The 18258-nt window shown below is 40.0% G+C and overlaps 1 protein-coding gene across 1 annotated transcript; it reads right to left on the bottom strand.

The window, feature by feature from the left end:
* Positions 1 to 177: 177 nt before the first annotated feature.
* Positions 178 to 17617, bottom strand: nup155 (nucleoporin 155). The gene is made up of 34 exons (XM_014996571.2): positions 17457 to 17617; positions 17100 to 17267; positions 16370 to 16507; positions 16172 to 16268; positions 15971 to 16041; positions 15797 to 15889; positions 15343 to 15606; positions 15175 to 15248; positions 14316 to 14407; positions 14131 to 14228; positions 13871 to 14038; positions 13685 to 13785; positions 13137 to 13307; positions 12943 to 13053; positions 12712 to 12806; positions 12535 to 12620; positions 11939 to 12080; positions 11784 to 11850; positions 8173 to 8288; positions 6516 to 6619; positions 6231 to 6364; positions 5919 to 6110; positions 5011 to 5149; positions 4786 to 4921; positions 4550 to 4703; positions 4346 to 4450; positions 3811 to 3965; positions 3596 to 3725; positions 3390 to 3503; positions 2608 to 2728; positions 2409 to 2519; positions 1971 to 2107; positions 1778 to 1884; positions 178 to 909 (listed from the first exon to the last, which is right to left on the bottom strand). The coding sequence occupies exons 2-34, from the start codon at positions 17239 to 17241 to the stop codon at positions 771 to 773; spliced, it is 4104 nt and encodes a 1367-aa protein (XP_014852057.2). The 5' UTR covers positions 17242 to 17267; positions 17457 to 17617; the 3' UTR covers positions 178 to 770.
* Positions 17618 to 18258: the final 641 nt, after the last annotated feature.

Here is an 18258-nt window from a genome sequence, read left to right as displayed (position 1 = left end):
CTTGTTAGTCATTACTGTAGGAAATCCTGAGTGAGGTTTCAAATTAAAGATAACTGCATTGCATGACCAGTGTCACATTAAAGGAGCAACCTGCTGCCCTTCACATCTAATTACTCCAGCAACTTAACATAAGGTCATGCTTTAATAAGAAGAGATCCACAGAAGTCACAAGTTAGATTTCTTTCTAAAAATGTTTTATTAGCCCAGCCAAAATTAGGTCTGATTTTTTTTTTTTAGTGTAGGTGAAATTATGAACAGCACCAAGTCAAAGAGTCGGAAAAACTCTTATTCATAATGGCACAGTTTTAATATCCAAACAATCATTTTCTGTTAACCCACAGGTTTGCAAGAGAGGTTTGGCAAAGATAATGTTAAAGCCAAGGTATGTACATAAATACAAAATAAACTGGTAAAACAGTCAAAACCTTGTGATGCTTGAATCGACTCTGTCCCGAAGTGAGACTAAAATTGAGCTAGTTTTTGATATATGCAACAGATTTGATGAGTTTTTAATAAACACATTATTGAAAGCCCCTCCATTTCTAGATATCAAACAGCTATTTGCAAACAATGCAAATTACAAGCAGTCTTTTCAAAACTCCGCACAATATTCAAACTAACAAAAAAACGGTAGGAAATAAGTTATAAAACTTGTCACTTTGCCAGTCTCTCATCACAACAAAAACGATGCCAAGTGTCTTTGTTTAAAGGCCATCAGAGTACCAGCCAGAGGTCAGCCAAATGTTTATTGATGAAGATTGTGGCTCCTGTCAATGGAGCTTCTCCAGCTTGGCCTGCAGGGACTTGAAGTTGCCGATTATTTGCTGAAGGGCCGAGTTTGGGCTTAAAGACTGCAGCTCCACCAGGTATCCGCAGATGTTGTCGAGGCAAACGTTGGTGAATCGGCGCCTGGAAAATATCACACGACGATAACAGCAGCCTGATGATGCAGATTCATCGTCATACTTGTTTCACAAATCACTACGGTACAGTTATTTACCCAAATGCTGGCTCAACCACAATATTACAACATACAGACATGAAGTGGATGGATTTGTGAAAATGTTCAATAAACTTTACACAGAGAGTAGATCTGACTAAATGCAAACTAATTTTTACAGAAAAATGATCATCATAATGACCAGTTGTTTTTTTTTATGTATCTTTATTTCCTCATAGTCTGCAATTTTTACACACAACCAATATGGATTGAGGGAAAAGCAAAATTGTATCTTAAATTAATATTTTTCTGCAAATGCAAAAAAGGACATTGCAACCGTCACCACCCACAACTTAAAAACCTCAGTTTTTTTCTTACGTCGCCCACTATAGGCAAGGAGGTGAAGTGACAGTTAGGTCTGTCACAATAATCAATTAATTGCATGATAAATTAAAACAAACTGAATTATTTCAACTGGCATGATTTATTGTTTATCTCTTTTCTTCTCTCGCATCAAAAACTGGATGATAAAAGTCTTCAGTTTGATGGTCTGGTCTCAACTAGCTCTTTTTTTGAAGGACAATTTTGTTTACAAAGACTTCAAACTTCGTTTTATTTGTTGTTTTGTTTATTTATTTTGGATATTTGAAATTTCTTCCAGGTCTACTGTTAAATGTTCATTAGAATTTAACGTTTGCTAATCTTTTAGGATGCGCTCTTGCAGTATTATTTTGCCATTACCATTGTATTACTTAAAAATGGTCTCAAAACAACAATATTATTGTTTATCGCAATAACTTCTGGAACAATTTATCGTCCAGCAAAGTTTGTGCTGACCTGTCATATGTTGCCACTCTGCTGGGGTCGTCCACATATCCTGAGAGAAGCACATGGATGCACTCCACCAAATGTAGAGGTTTCCTCAACCGAAGCCAGCAGGGATCCTAGGCAACAGCGATCACATTATTTATTGAGGAACATTGTATTATCCATTCATGTTCAAGACAAAATCTGAACTGAAGGGAAATACCCGGGATTTGAAGAGCTGATCGTAAACCTCCAGAAGCCGTGGCAGCTGTACTCCGATCTCCAGCATCGTAAACGTGACAAATCCCACATCCCAGTTCAGTCGGCAGACTTCCTGCTCCAGAAACTTTACAAGAAACTCTGCAATCACAACACATCGCTCCTCGTTAACACGGCACACTCGTCATGTTGGCACCTGGGGAAAGAACTGATTATGTCCCAAAAAACCAAAGACAATCTACCTCGAATCAACGTCTCCACAGACATGACATGTTTGAACAGGCTGCTTGTAAAATGTGGATAATTAAGAGCATGAGCAGTTGTTTGGTTAAACAGACCTGCGCCTCGGGGACACGCTCACTTAAAACACGCAGAAAGGATGCCTAATTATAATACTAAATTGCAAACAACAATCCTAAAACTGAACATGACTGAAACATACCCAGAGGGAAGTATCTGGGTGTTCCAGCGTAAATCTTCCCCAGTGTAACCAGTTTCAGATTGAGGGACCTCATCCTGTCTGCTGGACTCATGGCCACACTGTCGCTCAGCTCTGGAAGACAAAACACCCGAAGAGTAAGGGACGTGTGTTGAATAGAGACAAAGAAGAAATATTCCGCAGGATCTTGATTTTAATTCACCTTTTTCCAAGATCTCCTGCCATAGCGAGTGGACCAGGATTTGGTCCGAGTGTCCTGCGCAGTGGATTATGGCCAGCTTGCACTCGGACAGTTTATAATGGTCAGCAAACTCTCCGTAGAGCTGTGTGGCAGAAAAAAAAAAAAAAGATAATTTTACATTCCCAATCACAAGATTCATACACTTTTCCCACAGTAAAATTTAAGCACTTTCCAGGTTTGATTTGAAACTTTTCCAGCGCCAAACTTTGGAGATGGAACCAATAAAAATGAACTACAGAAGCTACATTCTACAGCAGGCGCAAGGTGAAGTAAAATATAGGACAATTTTATGTTTTGAAATGTCTCCATCACACATGATCATAAATGATCTTCCTGCTCCTATTAAATGCTTAAATACAATCTACAAAGAAAGTTACAAAAGCAACAATGAAATGTTCCCACAAAGTTTTCTGGTATTTAGCAAATAGAAATTAATTTTCGTAATTCCAACAAGAAAAGTTTAAATTAACTTCACACAGTGAGAAGATCAATTTGAACAACTTTTTTATTAGGTGTATGAAAACATCTGGTTTCAACTATAAATAAAGTTTTCCAAGTTTAGGCTTTCAATCAAACGTTAAATTGCAGTTTATTAGAAAACTGTGCCGTTAGAATATTAAGCACTTTGAAGGACTTTACACAGAAATCAAGCACTATCCAAATAACTGAAATTCAAGCATTAAAGGATCTTAAGCACCCATGTGAACCCTGCGATCAACAGTAAAAATTGTATTTGGAGGTACCTTTGTAATGTCCATAAGCTCAGAGTCTAGTTGTGAGATGGCGTTTTTCACTGAGGGATGACTGGAGTACTGTCTGATCAGGGTTTCCTGGATCTGCAGTTGAATGCGGACAAGCTGGAAGAAAGTGGAGACATGCAAATATTAAAGAAGCTCCCAAAGTGATCTCAGGTTAGGACGCCTCGTGGCTTTCAGCCAGGCTGACGTACCTCCATCTTTTCCTCCAGTTCGTGAAGGAATTCTCCGTCAGACGCCTGAGCAGAGATGCAGGAGGAACTCTTTGCAGACAGGATGGCTCGAGCAATGTACTCCAGACGCTGCTTCAGGGAGATCTCAGTGCTGGAACATCCAAGTAAAAAAAATCATTAAAAACTTGATGTGAAAAAAGAAAACAGGTAAAACTTTTCTCCTGTTCTGCTCAGACCTGTGCATGTCAGCGAGGCGGGCCAAGACGTGAGCTGCTTTGCCAAAGTTGCGGTTCTTCTCGTAGTAGCGCCACAACAGGTCCATGTTGTGAACCTTGCTCTGGTCCTGTTTTATTATATGCATCAGGTGTTCTTCAAGGTAAGGGGAATTCACCTGGGAAACAGAAGTCAAAAACGGTTCAAGATTTATGGGGATTTTAAAAGAATACAAATAGGTAGGTATACATTCGAGCATTTCATCCAGAGTGAGATTAGAAAATGTCAAATGTGTGCGCCCAAACTTGCTTAAAAAAAAAAAAAAAGGAAGAAAAGATTTATCATTCACAGCTAACAAATAGTAGAATGTGAAAAGTCTATGCAATTTCCTGTTTGGATAATATATGAACATTTTATCTCTTCAGAAATCCAGTTCTACCTCATTTTAGCCCCGTAGACACAAAACAGGTCTGTGTGAAAATCCCCTCAAGTCCTAAAAAAGGTGCATTTTGAGAAAAACGAGCACTGATTCAAAGAGAGACTGCATGGTTGTATTACCTCCAGCAGCTTGTCCGTCAGGTCAGCCTGGATCAGCCAGTTGTACAGGGCGATGTGAAACAGCTCGTCCTGGGACCTCTGGGCCAAGCCGAGCATCTGCTCAAACTGCAGGGCAGTGACAGATTCTCATTAGAAATGCAGATCATTTACATAAGGATGAAGGGAAGTCAGCAGCTGACCCCCCTTCCCTTCTTTTTAACTCACGTGTGCTGTAGCTTCTTCATTGCTTAGCATGTTAGGATCCGAGGTCATGACGGGGGGTCCGGGTTGCTTAGGAACGCTGGGCGACTGAGGGGCAGCTTTGCTCTGGTTCACCAGCTCCTGCATGGTGTCTGTGATGCACTTATAACAAGAAAGCCTGGAAAATAAGAGGAAGTTAGTTTGTGACGACAGCCAGCCCAGACACAGAGAACTGTAGGGTTGTGTCTTTGTGGTCTTACCTTTCCTGGAAGGCCTGCAGCCCCACCTTGTCCTCCTCAGGCTCTCCGTTTTTATAGAAGTGGGGTCCGAGCCTCTGTGGATCCTTTTTGTCTGCTGCTGTGAGGCACAACTCAAGAACTCCTTCGTAGAAACGCACTGAAATGACAGAAAAGCATTAGCAAGTCGAAGGCTAAAAAAAACAAACAAAAAAAAAACAGAAAATGTGGCAGGCAAACCCACAACACCTTGTCTGTACTGGGAGCAAACAAGCGGCAGGTCTGTATGTTGGCTGATCTGTTGGTAGAGCTGCAGAGACTCTCTCAGCGTTCGCTCCTTCTCCACTTTGTTCTGGATCTGCTTCGAGCTCTGCAGCAACTCGTTGGCCTAAGAACAGGAAAATATACGGTCAACAAGACCTCGGCTTCCCAAAAGTCTTTGCAGATTGGATGAAGCAATCGGATTAATCGGGAGGAACTGATTATTGAAATAACCGTCAACTAATTTAGTAATAGATTAATCCTTAACTGGAATATACTGATAAAAAAAAAGGGACATTTGCTGAAATAACAGTAATTAAGCCAAAACTGAACACAAAAATCTCTTCAAGTGGCATGGTTTTAGCTTCACCTGATTCAAATTCTGTAAAAGAAAATCTCTCAAGAACCTTTTGCTGTCCAATCATTAATCAAGTAATAATAAATAATAATACAGATCAGCCTAACACTGCATTAATGTTAAGCCAAGCAGAAAGAGCTGAGCTTTTCACCCGTCGATGTTGTATTGTTTTAGTTGCAGATGCGTTCTTTGACGTAATGCTTTTGCATTTTAGGCAATAAAAACAAGAGAATGGAATCATTGTTTGCATTTTTTTTATGTATTTAGAATATTACATAAAAAAGGCCGAAATGCAAAAACTTTTGTTTCCTAATTAACCATCAGAATAATACATTTAAATAATCGTTGGTTGCAGCAATAAAGAGCACACTGTTCAGGTTTTAATCTGTACAAAGCTCTCTAAAACTCTGTATCATTTTATTCATCATTTAATTTTTATGCTACTTTGTGTTGGTCCATCACTGAAATGAAACGCATGGACAACTGTGACCGTAATGCAACGTAACATGGAGAAGCATTTACGATGCGCCGCGCGTACCTTTGAGCAAACGCTGTCGTCGGTGCTGTACAGCAGCGGACAGAGGTCTCGCAGGTGATTGCTGATGGCGTCCACAGAGGCGTTGTCTTTAATATAGACATTAATAAGGCCTGTGACTAGAGCTCCAGATAACTCCTTGCCTCTGGTCACTATATCCTTAAAACATGCCCCCTTCATTTGCTCTTGAAACTCCTGTGAATGAAAAAATGGCACCAAGCACAAATGAGGCAGAAGAGCATTTTTTTTTTGGCTCAAAGCAAGGAAATAGGATACATCTACTTAGAATAGGCAAGTATTTGTGCTCACAAGTACCTTTGGCAGCTCAGACATAATGAGGCTGAAGTGATGATCGCAGAGGAGTTTCCAAAGTGCCAGAGTTTGGTAAGAGCGATACACAAGCTGCTGGATGCCCTGCAGAGACGCTTTCTCATAGACCTGAGCCTTAGCTGGAGAACGAAATGGGAAATTAATCTTGTACAAGAGAAGAACTGAAGAGTAAGCCCATTAGTGTTCAGTGAACAGCGCTGACTACAAAGTAAATACATCTTTTCTTTGTGGCCTTTCTATGAAAAGACAGAGGGAAGTGCTGAAACTCACTGTGATATTTCCTCTGGAGCTCCTGCTGCACCTGCTGGGAGCTGGCTCCGTCAGGGCGCATAAATCCCAGCAGCCTTTGCTGCAGGTTGGCGGGGGAGCTGAAGCTAACGAGGGCCAGAACAGAAGGAAAATCATGCAAGTTTAAAAAGGAGGCAAGAGAGAGACACAAAGAGATGGCAAAGTCATATTAGAAAGTGAAGAAAGTTCAGTTTCCAGGTCAGAAAGCCCATGGAAATCAAATATTTTAAATGATTTTTAACAGCTTTGATTGGCAAAGTACTAGAACAAAACATAAAATTGTGATTTTGTTAAAATATTGCAATGATGAATCCAATCAGGGTTTTCCCCAGCACTGTTTTTGAGTTTAGCATCTTTGTCATAAAGACATGTAAGATATATTGACCACATTGCATTTGAAATATAATATCCTACCAAATATCATATTCAGTTGTGCTTTTCAATGCCAACCATAAACAAACTTTGTTGCACAACAAAAACAGTTGTAATCTGCAGAGTTCTTCAGGTATTATCTCCTGTTCCAGTGTCTAATGAGAGTGCAGTCAGCTGGAGGAAAAGCAGTGGAACCAGCGTCCTGCAGCTGCTTTTTTTCATTTATTTTTTTTATGCAACCCAGTCTGACTGATTCATCTTTCAAATCTCTGAACTTGTTTTCCGTCTGATTAAAACACAGATGGGCAAAAATGATCACCAAAATAACTCTGACACATATTCTGTATATTTAGTCCAAACTGCCCAGCTCAGCTGCCTCCTCAGATGGATTTCTCTTTTTAAAATCCCATCTGAGGAAGCAGAAGAGCTGGATGCTGAATGCTGCTGCTGATGAGAGCTAATGATGTGCTGGTAACCAGGCTCAAGTACCTCAAATGAAAAAGGCCTGCAGCTTTATTCCAGCAAAGCAAACCCTCACTGCAGGGCTTGTTATCATAAAGTTCCTCCACATTCCTCAAGTCGAAGCTCCAAACTCTCCCACACTAAGGTCTAACTTTTTTTTCCTCATGTAGTTTTTATAATATTGGAGACATTTGTATAAATAGCTGAGCTTTACTAACTAATCGATTGTGTCGCAATTAATTCTGCGGTTTGGTAAATAATTATTTCAGACTTTTTACTATACTGTTTTCACAACCAGACCTCTGACACCATAAACTTGATATCCGTATTTACCACCATTTTTATTGGCTCTACATTTATTCTGTCCAAGCAAATATAGAGATGAGCAACAATCGATGCATTATTTGACATTTAAAAAGAAGGTCCAGCTTACACACAATTTTTCTTAAAACCCAGAAGAATTGTTGCATCAATTTAGGTTCTAGTATGGGGAACCAAATACTATGAATTTGATTCAACTGTAAATCACAGTAAAAAGCTCTTCGCTTTTAAATAAGGGAATTTTAGATTAAATGTCTGGTAACCAAAACTGTGGACATAAATTGGACTTAAATAAAATGTGGGTGTAGCTTTACGTTTTAATGGCTCAATTTAAAAATAATGGATGCATTTTTTTTTTTACACTCAAGTTGACAAATATAAAGATATAAAATGACTGTTGTCATTAAATAACAGGTGAAGTAGAGATCAGCTGCCAAAACAAAAACACTGTTCTGATGAAACACTTTCAGGAAAAGGCTCTTACCTTGCAGCACCAAGAGAAGACGGACTGAGCTGAGAGTTTTTATCAAGGAACTCCTGTAAACCTCTGAGCTGCAGGAGGATGGCCTCCAGCTCAAACGAGTCAACGGTGCTTTCCAACTGTGAGGGCAATGAATTAAAAAAAATAATAAATATTTTTAAAAAAAGGCTACTTCAGTATATCATATGTGCTGTAGAACAGAACCCAATAATTTCCTTTAATCCCATTTTGAAATCAACTAAAACTGATAGATGCTCCCAAGAATCCCAGAGCTTGGGGAAAAAAAAAAAAAAAAGCCCAGTAAAATTACCAATCTTCAACCTGAAAGTGTATTACGAAGAGGGAGCAGTCTACAAATGTCACACAGCAATTCAGGCATTGGCTCAAACGGCCGACGAGACACTGATCAAATTCCCTCAAAACTCAGGTGTAATTTTCTCAAATTGAAATCCAGGTTTGTGTCATCAAGACGTGTAAAAGTCAATAACTGTAATGCTAATGGAGGGAACAGAGCCCATGAGAGGAGATCATATGCTTGTGCAGAATGTTAAATACTCGCATGGCGCCATCAGAAATCTCTACGGCACAATGTCAGATAATTAGTCTTCGGAATAATGGCTGTACGTGAACACTATGCCGTTGATTTCCATATATGTTAAGTTAAAACTATAGGTGTGCTTCCAAATTAGGATCCTTTTCTGAGAACTATGAAAGTTTTCTGACCATCCTGCTAGGGCTGAAACGATTCCTCGAATGATTCGAGTACCTCGATTACTAAAATTCCTCGAGGAAAATTTACCTGCCTCGAAGCTTCGTTAAAACCCTCTAGAGTCATTGGACTCGCGGGCGAGTCTTTTTTACATGTCTGCTTTGGCGCGACGTAGCAGCAAGACTCCGCCTCCCCCAGTCTCACTTTCTACTGGTGCTTGAAGTGCACATGTTAAACTACACACCAGTTTTTAAATCGGGTTAATAGACCAAGTAAAACCGGAGTTATGCTTAAATATGTAAACCATATTTTTTTCAATTAGCGAAATTGTAAAACCCGCTCCGTTCGACAGTGAAACGGAGCGCTCTCGCAACACAAAGAATAAAATGTAACAGGATCCTCTCACTCGAGCTCATGTATTCAACTGATAAGAGTTGACATTTCGTTACAGATAAACGAAGGACAGTGACGTAAGTAACCCCGCGAAAAAAGTAAAATGAGAAAAAAGAAAAAAAAGCAGTAACGCGGGAACGGAGAAGAGAAAAAAGAGGCACGTAGACAGATAGTTGTGATATCAGACCGATCGGTAAAATCTACCTCGTAATTTGTATATCGGACATTGTTTTTTATTTTTTCTGTAAAGAATGATGAGAAGAATGAATATGGAGCAGGCAGCAAAGCTCTTTTTTGAGCTCGAAGATGAGGGAGACTCGCTGTCTGAATCAGACAGCGAGGATTCTGAAGACGATGTAGCGATTCAGTCATTCATATCAGAAAGAGAGAGAGGACATGGGTATCAGGAAGAAGATGAGGTAGGGACAAACGTAGCTAAGCGAAGGTCGAAAGTGAGAAGTAGGCGGGGCTGTACAACTGCGCGGTCTCGATCACCGAGAGGTGGCGCTGAGCCCCTCCCGACAGTGATCCCTGGAAGACGGAGGAGGATCCTGACAGTGTGCCGGGAGTAAGCAGGTTTCAGCCACGGCGAACACCCGGTGTCCAAATAAACAACCTGTCTTCCTATAGTCCAAAAGATCTTTTTTTATTGTATTTTGCCACTGACACAGTGAAAACAATTTGCCTCAACACAAACAAAAATGCAGCAAAAAAAAAAAAATTCGGGAAAAAGTACAAATGGAGTGACATTGAAATGGAAGATCTGTACAATTTAGGCATGTGATGTGCCCCTCTGTGTTGTGGTGGACAGAAATTGTTTTCTGGAGTGGCACAAATGATTTTTATTGTCTTATATGACATCTTATCCTTTGTAAATAATTGTACAAATATAGCTAAATAATTGCCATGACTTCAATTTATTTAGGAAAGTTATACATTTTTTGGAATCTTGTTTTGATATTTTGTAAATAGTAGCACAGAAGCGAATGGATTACCTACAATTTATTGATAATAATCTAATTATACATGAGTTGTTTGCTATATTTGTACATATTAATTTTGAAATATTGAGTATACTTTATAATTCTAAACCATAAAAAATATTTGTTATACACATTTGTGGGTTTCACAGTGAAAAAATTAAACTTTTTCTACTCGAATTTTCCTTTTTTGTGTGTGATTTTAGGTCCAAATGCAATGTCAGTAAGTCCAAATGAAAAAATGTGTAAATTGAAAAAGTTCAGGTTGTCCTGAAAAAAATGATACCACATAAGGCAATATTAATGGTTTTTATTAAGAAATATAAAGATAAAATCAAAATTAGTCAAAAACGGCCATTTAGAACACTGACTCCTAAGGGTTTTAATTTATGTTTTATTAGTTAGCGCACCGTGTTCCGGCCGGGACTTCATTTGCGTTGCGCGGAGCTCTCACTTCCGCCTCTGAGTTGTTGACAAAAGCTAAGTCTCAGCGGCATAAAGTCCAATCTTCAAGATTGGCCCGTGGGGATTTTATGGATTGATGATAATGCCCGACTTTTTATCGTTTTTGGGGAACCAATAAGCATCCTTAAAATGACTGGGGGAATGCCTGGAGTACGGCAGCATTTCTCCTCCGGGGCTGCTGGTTGAAAGCGAACGGCGGGAAGAGCGCTGAGGTGAGCGGATAGCCTGAACAGGGCGGGCGGCTGAGTAGCTGATGCTTACCGTGTAAATGTAGCTTTACCGACGAACCGCACAATAAATTTCATATCCCGGTCTGAAGAAACGGGTGGCGGAGCGCATCGTACATGGCTGGTAGATGAGTTTCTGAGTGTGACCAGTGAAGGTGTCGTAAATATCCCGTATTGCTTCCCCCGTGTTCGTCCCCCGGTCTAACGGTTCGTCAGTCCGCTGGTCTATTTCCTCCCCTCCACCCCATGTTCGTTCATTCGCCCTCTCCTCCCACTCCAGGCGGCATTTCCCGTATTTTCAAACCCAAAGCGTGACAGGTTAGGTGGCAAGGTGAGTTTAATTAATCTATTAAACTCACTGAAGATGAATACATAAACTAAAAGCTGGATTGTAGACATTTTTTATAAGCATATTTGTGAGCCTGCCTCTTTGTTATTAAATTCAATATAATTTCAGATTTTTCTATAACTTTTCTTCTGGTTAACTTAGAAAGTGAGCTATTATTGTTACAGGTTAGTTTTCTAAACTACAAAAAAGCAACTGTTAGGGATGCTCAAATATGAAAAATTGGACTGATATTGATATCTGATAGTAAAACCGGTATTATGCCAGATTTACCAATATTTCATTTTATAATTTTTTTTTATCCGATTACTCGATTAATCGTAAGAATAATCGATAGATTACTCGATTACTAAAATATTCGTTTACAACAGCCCTACATCCTGCATCTCCACTGCACTTACCAGAGGGGAAAAAAATTAGTGGAAAAATAGAGGTAGTACTTTTTCATTTACCGGGAACATCTGGATGGAGTTTTAAAGTGTCATTGCACTTACAATGCTGACAGTCTGATTTCCGTTGCTCATCGTTTTCTCAAAAGCAAGGCTCCCGTCCCAAAGATTCCTGTTAGCGTAGAAGGAGGCATATTTAGAGGTCAACACAGGCAAACGTAAAACATGCAGATCTGGAGGAGAAAATCATGCAGAATTACCCGAGAATGCGAGCAAAGTAGATGCAGATGCCGTTGTGTTTTCCGGAGAAAATCACCTCAGGCCCAGCCGACATGGGAGTGATGGGTGCAGATCCAGACTGCATCGGTGCAAATGGTGTTGCAAATGCAGGAGGCACCACACCTGAAACAGGTAATGAAAATAAATGAAAAAATAAATAAATCATGTCCTGTCATAGTGTGAATGGGGTTTTAGACCTTATGGCAACAGTTTTATTTTTTAAAACGAGGATGCATCTCCAACTAAGCCTCTCGCAATAAGCAATTAATTAATTGATCACAAGATCAATTAAAATAAGCTCAAAAACTTCCATTTTGATTAATATTTTTTGGAAGGCAATAACTAACTGATTCGGTTGTGTGTAGTTTTTTTTTTTTTTAAACTCCTCATTTGTCGTTTTTGGTTGTCGTGTTTCATTTCAAACAATATTAAAGTTCATTAGCCTTTATCAATATTTTACTACAAAAAGGTCTCAGAAACAACATTATCATTTCTTGCATTTATTTCAAAGATGACTTATCACTCAGCAAAATATGTTATTGCAACAGATCCATCTCCAACAAATCTTTACACTGACCCAGTGCTGGAGAGCTCATCACAGGCCCAACAGTACTGGGTGTTGCCATGGCAGCAGGAAATCTCATCTGTGCTTCTCCTCCATATCTAATCCCAACACATAAAAGAAAGAACAGTCTTTAGTTTGCACATAATGTGAACAATCACGGCTATGCAGGGGCAAGAATCATCATCTGACCTGAAGAAAGCTCTGGTGGCCCACTGGGAGACCTCTCTGTCACAGGCGGCGTTTGAACAAGCCAGGATGAGCGCTGTGGCACAGGCCTGCTCCTCCTGAACAAAACAAGATAAATATGTAGATGTATTAGAACATGTTGCTTAGATACGTGCATAATGCAGGTTAAAAAAACAACAAAAAACAACACATCAAGGCTCTTTAAGCATCAACAGCAGCAGAAAAGCTCTTTACCCTGTGCAGCTTGAAGAAGCGCTCGATATCCTCACTTTCTCCTGCAGCGCAGCTGACCAGGAGGTGGCGCAGCTGGTCAACCGGACGCAGTTTCTGAAAGATGTGGCTTCCCTGAAAGGTAGAAAGAGTTTAGAAGAAACTCTTAAACTAAGATTAAACTTTAAAGGGATGAGGAGTGACTGCGGTTTTTTAACCTTTGCGGAAAGGAGGACGAATTTCTGCGCGGGAATGTTGTGCTGCTGGACGACCACGGGCGAATCTGTGATGGAGATAAGCTCCTTGTTGAGAGGAGTAAAAAACTTGGGAGGCTTTTCGTCGTTAAGGGCACAAAGAGCCCAAGAGTGTCCATCAACATTTGACATCATCTGCAAAAGAAATGTACAAGAAAATGAACATATCGCAGCAATAGTTAATAATAAGCTCATGAAGGGGAAGAATGGAATAATATTTGGAGCTTTTCACAACAAATCTCAATCGCTGCGTTTTCAGGTTGGATTGATGGCATAACTTATAATTAGTGGTTCTTAACAGGAGTCGACTTTAATGCAGATTTTCTTTATCCACAATGAATATATAATATGTTGAGTAAATAACTTCTTGCAATCTGATTGTACATGTGTGGTTTTCCTTTATCCTGGATAAATACAGGTTAAATAAATTATAAATGTAGCTAAAATGTCTCCACTACATACAAGTCTCCTCATTTGAATATTCTAATTTGTAATTGTTTGTTATCTTCAACCTGAGTTTCCATCAGGGGTTTCTTGAAGGGAAACGAGTCGTGGTTGATGCACCACAGAATGTCACTGTCCTCCGTCTCCGAAGCGGCCATGAGGAGAACGCCTGCAGCATCAGACGTTTAATTTCACATCAGTAACAGAAATCAGACAAACATAGCTAAATTTGGGAATCACATCTGGTCTCCAACCTTTGCTGTGCAGAGCTTTGTGGACTTTGGAGGGCTTCTGCAGTGTGGAGGAGGCGGAAAAACCAGGCGGCAGCCGAACGTGGATCAACGACAGCAGGCTTGGGCGAACGGCGACGTGCTTCTGGTGCTGAGGTGCAAAAGGCGCGGTGGTGAAGTACAGGCGCACACCTGCAAAAACAAAAACAACAAGGTCACTACAAACTTCCAACTAAAAAAATAAAATAAAATAAAGATCTGTCTCCTCAGCATCAAATTTTTACCTGCATGAGTAACGGCAAGCAGGTGGCAATCCAAGGACTCCGATCTGTCAATGACTGAGATTTGGACGATGGGTTTGAAGACCGAACGATCAATTGTCCTAAAAACAAGGTTGTACAAAAACGTTGGTCAGAATGCGAGGACACTGACTGACGTAAAAAGAACAAACCTGTACACCCCAACGTACCGAGCAATGTTTCCTGCAGCCGCTATGATGGAGCTCTGCGACATTGTCGCCACCCGACTCATCCCTTGGCCATCAGCACCCAGATCATACACCTAGGAAAAAATAGAGAAATATTTTAGCTCACTGTAGAATTTTATGTGTGTGAAGGTCGTAATCCAAATAACTAGACACAATAGTCTGGATTCACTTGAACAGTTATTTAACTCTGGAGAAACATTGTGACAATGATGAGAGCAATGTTTGAGGCAAGCTTTTCAAACCTAGCAACAGGGTAGCAACTGCAAACAACATGTGGTTTGCTTGCCCCTTTCTAACATCAAAGTGTAAAAGCATTAAGGCCTTCTAACGTCAATGCTTTGGAGCTCAACACCAGAATAATTCATTGAAATAACATGATAAACATTCAGAAACCTGTGGAAAAATCTTTGCTAATAAAGATTTTTATAGTTTATACTTTATGTCCCTTCCACATAGTTTCATTATGTTTAGACACCCATCTTATTTCCTTTCAGAACATAATTTTTATTTGAATGAAAAGAACTTCACATCTAAATCTGCAAGAGGTGAGAATATTTTGGGCTCATTTTTAGATGATTGAAACTTGCACAGAGTCGGATGCCCCAGCAAGAAAATAATTACAAACACACATCAAAACTAGTTTTGAAAAGGAATAAGAAGGTCAGCATTAACCCTCCAGAGATCTATTGCAAATTCAAACCTGTGCACCCAATTCTTCTTTTAAAAAAAAAAAAAAATCACAGAAATTATCTCTCAACCTGAAAACAGAAGAGCTGAAAAGCATCTTTCACAGCTCAAAATTTGGGCGTATGTAAACTTCTGATCAGAGCTGGAGTCATACCTGTAGGACGTCTTTCTCAGAGCGGGTGAAGAGTGTGTTGCGAGAGTTATCGATCGCAATCTGCACAATGGGATCTGCGGAGAACGGGGCCAAAAACAGCATCATCAAACAGAAACGTTTGACTGCCAAAAGCTTCATTTCATGTGAAAATGTGTTCCTTCCTCTCACCATCTTCAGAAAAAGAAAACTGGAGCACAGAGGGGATGAGGAAGGACAAAGAGCTTTTGGAGTGGTTAATTTTTCTGCAGCGCTGGCTGAGCCAGCCCGCCTCCGCCTGGTAAGCTATCTCATAGAGACAACCGTCCTTTCCTGCCATGAAGATGCGTCCCAGATCCGTAGAGGTGATGGACAGGATGTAGGTGTTGTCTGTTGGGATTGAGAAGAGGGGGTCCGGCAGAAGCTGCATCCCACCAGACATGCTGTCATTTAATGCTGTAAAAAGATGGAGACATAAAAATATGTTACCTTGGTTTTATTAAAGGTAGTTTGACCAAATCCTAATAAAAATAGGCATCAATATTAAGCTTCTGGCTGCATTTTTTTTTTAAAGGTATGACTTATGCAAATAACACTCAGAAACATCAAGAAAAATTAAATGCTCCAATAAATAGGACAAACTTACCAGCATGGCTCTTGGGGAAACTCAGTCCAAGGATTACTACATCCACAGATGTGGCTAAAACCAGGAGGTAGTGGATATGGGGCTGTAAAATCCCTGAGAAGACAAAGGAAAAAGATCTCAAACTCAAATAAAAAGGGAGGAAAAATACAGATGCAAAAACATTTTTACGCATACCTTGTTTTGGTTTAACAAGACCCACAGCTAGAATCGTTTCAATTAGGCCATCAAAGTAGGCCACATCTCCCCTATAAATACCACAAGAAAGGAAGAGACAGACATTATAAACAAAGGCTCAAATGAAATTGGTGAGGACCAATAATCTGTTTCAGCAGGTTTTGAGAAACATTTCAAATGACAGCGTCAAATAATACCAACCCGTCTTCGTAATTCCACATGAAGATATCGTTGTCGATTGTGAGCCACGCTCGAGAGATCTCAGGAAAAACCCCCATCATGCAATTAAACTGCATATCTGTAAGACGGTTAAGCTGAAAATCGAAAAGGAGAAAACAAAACATGCTTTTCTGGTATGAACCCACAGGACAACCATTCACTAAATGACTGAAAGGATACGGCTGAACTGCTCCACCAGCTCAGGCGGCAGTGGGATTCTTCTGACTGCGCTGAGTTCTGGGAGGTTTGGTACGCTGAGCAGGCCGGGTCCCTGGAGAGGGTAGTCCATGTCCGACACGCCAGAGATGGACGGCATGTCTGTTAATGAACAAATAAAATTAAGAAATGGGTCAGTCTGTGTATAAAATGATTTCTCAGCTCAGACATAAACAGAGCTGCGCAGTGTATCAAATAACAGTCATCGCAACGTCACAGAGTGCATTGCGATTGCAAAGGAATGCTTGAACATAATAACTGGTTGGATGTTATTCTGTAGGTATCGTGCATGCAAATATTGCTTCTGTTCTGCAGGACACACTGTGAAAGAAGAATCAGGAAAATAGGGTTTATCATAATAAATATAAACACTGCTATTGAATAGCAGTGTTTATGTGCACGTCACCTGAAAATGCCTTACAAATACAGAATAGCTAGTCATTTGCAAGATTGCACAAATTGATTTTGTGGCGGCTGCAATTAGCTATGGTGTGCAATAGGGAGTCTTACATTTAAATGTACATTTCACACCCATTTGAGGGGGGATGAACATTTCTTGTGTTTAACTGAGCAAATCATTTAGTTTCTGAGAAGTTTAAAAGTAATGCCCAATTTGTGTGAAGAGGTGTTTTCACTTCCCAGACCCGCCCATTCCTCCCATCCTCTGAAGTTAGGGATGAAAATTCAGACTTACTGTGTGACGGGACGCTGAGCAGCTCGGACAGGTCAGGAAAGCAGCGGTCATCCTGCAAGTGTCTGTCTATCAACCGGGCAGAGTTATCCAGCGCCTCGGCGAGCGCAGATGCGGGGCTGCTGGCTCCAACGACGGACGGCATGGCAGGGAAAACCACCGCTGACTAACCTGGGAGTCGAACAGAGACGTGTCCGAGCAAATTAAAATATTTTATGAGTCAAAATTAGCCGATGCTAGCAAGTTGATATAGCGCCGGTTAGCTGACTGCTGGAATTATGCATGCAATATGTAGCATACAAGCTAACAACTAGCTACATGTCAAAAACACTGTTCTTAAAAGTGAATTAGTTAGTTTACCAGGATGCAAATGTTCCGCGCGGGCCTGACTTTGCTAACTGAGGCGTTTTGTTACGTCTATTGTGCTGCAAATTTAAACAAAAACACCCGGCATACACACATACAAGCAACTAACAACCCGCCAACCTCATGCGCGGAAGTTTTCTTCTTTACTCTCTAATGATTTGCTGTTTGAGATCGAGAAAAGGTGGTGCTGCCACCCACTGGTCTGAACAATCAGACTATTGTTTAATGGTAGTAGGCAAGTAATGTTTTGGTGCATTACCGCCACCTACTGGAATGGAGACTGAGCAATCATATTGTTCTAAAAGACGTACTATTCTTTTCAGTATTTATAAGAAAAGGTACTACACATGTAGGAAAACAATAGGGAACATTTATGTCCTGATAATATTTATCATAGCCTGTAGAGCTATTAATTGTTAATAGACTTTTTCTTTATCTCTTCTTTAAAAAAATCATAGGCTTTTCATTGCTTTTTTCACATCTTTTTAACCATTTTAGAGAACTGTTACTGTGTCTCAGGCATAAAAAGACTTCTGAAATTAATCAACCCACCAATAATGTCTACAAATAACAAACTTGAATCTGTTGCCATTTTGTTACTACGCCTCCCAGAAGCACAAACAAGTAGTAAAGAAAACACTATATCACAAACGTAACATAAACACAAATCAGAAAACGTTTTGCACATTCAAATTAGAGCTACCAATAACTCCAAACCTGAGTTGTAAAACTAGTCTTGTTGGTTTTAAAATGCAGCTTTAAAGAAGTCTGATACTATAGACAACAGGAGATAAGT

Source organism: Poecilia mexicana, unplaced genomic scaffold, assembly GCF_051168715.1.
Source record: "Poecilia mexicana isolate PSO_F unplaced genomic scaffold, ASM5116871v1 scaffold_12, whole genome shotgun sequence".
NCBI lineage: Eukaryota > Metazoa > Chordata > Actinopteri > Cyprinodontiformes > Poeciliidae > Poecilia > Poecilia mexicana.
This window is presented reverse-complemented; position numbering and strand designations above follow the sequence as displayed.